Here is a 4246-nt window from a genome sequence, read left to right as displayed (position 1 = left end):
TTTCTCCATTTTTCATATATATATATAATATAATATTATATTATTATATAGATATATATATATATATATATATATATATATAACCGGGCCGGGGCCGATTTCACCAAGAGGGCCCGGAGCTGGCCTGGTTTTTCCGAGCCTGTCCTGAGTCCGGGCCGGGTTCGGACCGGGCCCGCGTGCACACCCCAAATTTGGACCCATGAGAAAAGTCTTCCACACTTATGAAAAAACTATTTTTTTATTTTGATGATCCTCTGTTCCAAGAGTCACTCTTCCTTGTCTCCAAGGAGCCGCCTTTGACTCCCTTCTATAAATTCCTCACCACACACTCACACTCTCAGTCGCTCTCTCTCTATATATATACACAAATCTCTCCTCTCTTCTCTCCAATCAAGAAATATAATACAAAATTCCACGATAACAACCTCAGTCTGTCTCTCTACGTGCAAACAAATCCCTCTCCATATATATACAAATCCCTCTTCATATATATACAAATCGCTCCTCTCTTCTCTCCAATAAAGAAAGAGGAGAAATATAATAAACTTTCGCAATTTGCAGAGGCCTCATTGATGGGTTTTCTCCGAGGCTCATCATCAATGTCCTCTGGTATGCAAATCCCCCATCCTTTTTCAATTCAAATTCATGCAAATGATAATGGGTTCCCATTGAAACCCATCATTCTTCATGGCTTCTCTGTTTCATTCCACCTCTTTATCTTTTTCCTACTCTCTCTCTTCTATCTCTGCAAGAGACCCACAAAGGAAAGATTGGAAATAAACAGATTCTTCTATTACAAAACAACCCTTTTCAGCTCCCTGGGTTTGGGTTTGTTCTATTTGGTTCTCTCTCTTCATTTCTATATTTGGCATGTTCATGGGTTTTGGTCTGATGAGAACATTGTTACCTTTTTGGATTTGGTCGTTAGAGTCTTTGTTTGGGTAGCCATCTCATGCTATTTGCGATTTGTTGATAAATATCCCACCTTTCTTAGCATTTGGTGGGGTTTATTCTTGGCTATATCTTTCTCTTTCCTTGTAGTAGATTGGATTTGGTACAGGAAGCTTGGGATTATGACTACCAATTTGTGGGTAATTGATTTTGGGTCTCTTGTTGGTGGTGTGATTATTAATTGTGCGGGGATTTTCGGGAAAAGGAGCGAAGAAGAGAAGGCTAATCTTCATGACCGTCTATTGAATGGGGGTAATTTTGATGAGTCCTGTAATAGGAATGACAATGGAAGTGAGTCTATCTTTGAGAATGCTGGATTTTTTAGTCTGCTCACTTTCTCTTGGATGGGTCCTTTGCTCTCTGTTGGTCACCAAAAGACATTAGACCTTGAAGATGTTCCTCAACTAGCTCAGAGTGATAGTGTCAATGGTGTCTACCCTGTGTTTAAAAATAAGCTTGAATCATACACGGGCAGTGATTGTAGGAGTGGCAATGATGAGAGTTCTGCTTGTAGGATTTCCACGTATAAATTGGCTAAGGCATTAGTGTTTTCGACATGGGACCAAGTAATGTCAACAGCTATCTATGCACTTGTGTACACAATAGCTACATATGTCGGTCCCTACCTCATCGCTTTCTTTGTTCAGTACCTTAATGGCACTAGAATGTTTGCGAGTGAAGGGTATATTTTAGTGGTAGCCTTCATAGTAGCAAAGCTGTTTGAGTGCTTGTCACAGAGACACTGGTTCTTTAGATTACAACAAGCTGGGATCAGAGTAAGGTCATCCCTTGTTGCGATGATTTATCAAAAGGGTCTAACTTTGTCTAGCCATTCGAAGCAAGGTCATACCAGCGGAGAGATCATCAATTTAATGAGTGTTGACGCCGATAGAATTGGGCTCTTTAGTTGGTACATGCATGATCTTTGGATGGTCCCTATTCAAGTTGGCCTAGCTCTAGCCATATTGTACTCTAGTTTGGGCCTTGCTTCATTGGCTGCTTTAGCGGCAACAATAGCGGTTATGTTAGCCAATTTTCCCTTGGGGAGTATACAAGAGAGGTACCAAAAGAAATTGATGGAGGCAAAAGATATAAGGATGAAGACTACTTCGGAGATCCTAAAAAACATGAGGATTCTCAAGCTTCAAGCTTGGGAAATGAAGTTCTTGTCCAAGATATTCGAGTTAAGAAAGGAAGAGGCTTCTTGGTTGAGAAAGTATGTATACACATTGGCTATGATAACATTTACATTTTGGGGTGCTCCTACTTTCGTTGCTGTGGTCACATTCGGAGCTTGTATGATTATGGGAATTCCGCTAGAATCGGGCAAGGTTCTTTCCGCACTTGCAACTTTTAGGGTGTTGCAGGAGCCAATATATAATCTTCCCGATACTATTTCAATGGTGATTCAAACAAAGGTTTCCCTTGATAGAATATCTTCATTCCTTTGGCTAGAGGATTTGCCTACTGATGTGGTGCAAAAGCTTCCACGGGGTAACTCAGAGGCAGCGGTCGAAGTAAGCAATGGGAATTTCTCTTGGGACCCATCTTCAGAAATTCCTACATTGAGAGATTTGAATTTCAAAGCATTGCATGGTACAAGAGTTGCCGTTTGTGGTACTGTTGGTTCCGGCAAATCAAGCTTGTTATCGTGCATATTAGGTGAAGTCCCAAAATTATCTGGAACCATCAAGTTGTGTGGGACTACAGCTTATGTTGCCCAATCACCTTGGATACAAAGTGGAAAGATTCAAGACACTATACTATTTGGTAAGGAAATGGACATTGAAAAGTATGAGAACATACTTGAAGCATGCTCATTGAAGAAGGATTTGGAGATTCTTCCATTTGGGGATCAAACCGTGATAGGGGAAAGAGGCATCAATTTGAGTGGAGGACAGAAGCAGCGAATTCAGATTGCACGAGCTTTGTACCAAGATGCTGATATTTTTCTTTTCGATGATCCATTTAGTGCAGTTGATGCTCATACAGGATCTCATCTCTTTAAGGTACTCATAGCAAAGACCCCCAGTGAGCTCATATTCAATATTTAAGGCATCTCAATCAAATGGTCTCATTATTAAAACTTATGAGATTTTTTATGGCAGGAATGTTTGCTTGGGCTTCTAGCTTCGAAAACTGTTATTTATGTCACCCATCAGGTGGAGTTTCTTCCTTCGGCTGACATTATCCTTGTGAGTGATTTTTTCCCTTCTCCTGAATTATATTTCCCCTGAATGAAATCACGTAACCATATTATTTGATTATAAATTAGATGTTAAAAAACAATTCTACTGCTTTAAGGTCATGAAAGATGGAAAAATTATACAAGTGGGCAAATACAACGACATACTTACTTCTGGAACTGACTTCATGGAACTAGTTGGTGCACACAAAGATGCATTGGAAGTGCTTGGTTCTATGGATCTTGCTAACAGCAATTCAAGTAGCATTGCAGAGACAAGTCAACAACAACAGGCTCTTTCTGTAAAGGATAAAAAATCTGAACAAAGTGACAAAATTGATGATGAAGTCACAGAAAAGGGTCAATTGGTTCAAGAAGAAGAGAGGGAGAAAGGCAAAGTTGGGTTTTGGGTCTATTGGAGATATTGTACAACTGCATACAAAGGTGTTCTTGTGCCTCTAATACTGCTATCACAAATCCTCTTTGAACTACTTCAGATTGGTAGCAATTATTGGATGGCTTGGGCAGCTCCAGTATCGAAAGACACGAAACCTCCCGTAAGTGGAGCTACACTCATCTACGTATTTGTGGCGTTATCTCTCGCAAGCTCCCTGTGTGTCCTTTCGAGAGCTTTGCTTCTTGTAACAGCGGGATATGAAACAGCAAAGGTTCTATTTAACAAGATGCATACATCTATTTTCCGTGCTCCCATGTCATTCTTTGATTCCACTCCTAGTGGTCGCATCCTTAATAGAGTAAGTGAAGCCTCATTGCTTCTGAAATGAATTGCATCTTTGTGTCACAGGAAACTCATTTATATCATTTCATTTAAATGCAGGCTTCGACTGATCAAAGTGAAGTAGACACAAGTTTCTTTTCCCAGATTGGCTCATTTGCTTTTGCGGTCATTCAGCTTCTGGGTATTATCACAGTCATGTCACAAGTTGCATGGCAAATTTTTGGCATTTTTATTCCTGTGATTGGCATATGCATTTGGTATCAGGTATTGCTCTTTGTTCAAAATTTTGTGCCTTGAAATAGTTAACAGGAAGTTCTACATATAGAGATTCTATGTAATAAAATAACAAGGGTTAATTGCGGAAGACCCCC

General features: G+C 39.9%; 1 protein-coding gene across 1 annotated transcript; it reads left to right on the top strand.

Annotated features, from left to right (window-relative positions):
* Positions 362 to 4176, top strand: LOC109828771 (ABC transporter C family member 3-like). The gene is made up of 4 exons (XM_020395699.1): positions 362 to 2960; positions 3060 to 3146; positions 3256 to 3891; positions 3975 to 4176. Exons 1-4 carry the CDS (start codon positions 573 to 575, stop codon positions 4170 to 4172), a joined length of 3309 nt encoding a protein of 1102 aa, XP_020251288.1. The 5' UTR covers positions 362 to 572; the 3' UTR covers positions 4173 to 4176.

This window comes from Asparagus officinalis, chromosome 1 (assembly GCF_001876935.1).
Source record: "Asparagus officinalis chromosome 1, Aspof.V1, whole genome shotgun sequence".
Taxonomy (NCBI): domain Eukaryota; kingdom Viridiplantae; phylum Streptophyta; class Magnoliopsida; order Asparagales; family Asparagaceae; genus Asparagus; species Asparagus officinalis.
Note: the sequence above shows the minus strand (reverse complement) of the source record. Positions and strands in the feature narration are given on the sequence as shown.

What these genes read in the sequence shown, in the direction of transcription:
- LOC109828771 (XM_020395699.1), top strand. Translation starts at nt 573, where the DNA reads ATGGGTTTTCTCCGAGGCTCATCATCAATGTCCTCTGGTATGCAAATC. An exon ending in CAGGATCTCATCTCTTTAAG is followed by an intron (nt 2,961 to 3,059) that starts GTACTCATAGCA and finishes TTTTTATGGCAG; the next exon opens with GAATGTTTGCTTGGGCTTCT. An exon ending in GTGGTCGCATCCTTAATAGA is followed by an intron (nt 3,892 to 3,974) that starts GTAAGTGAAGCC and finishes ATTTAAATGCAG; the next exon opens with GCTTCGACTGATCAAAGTGA.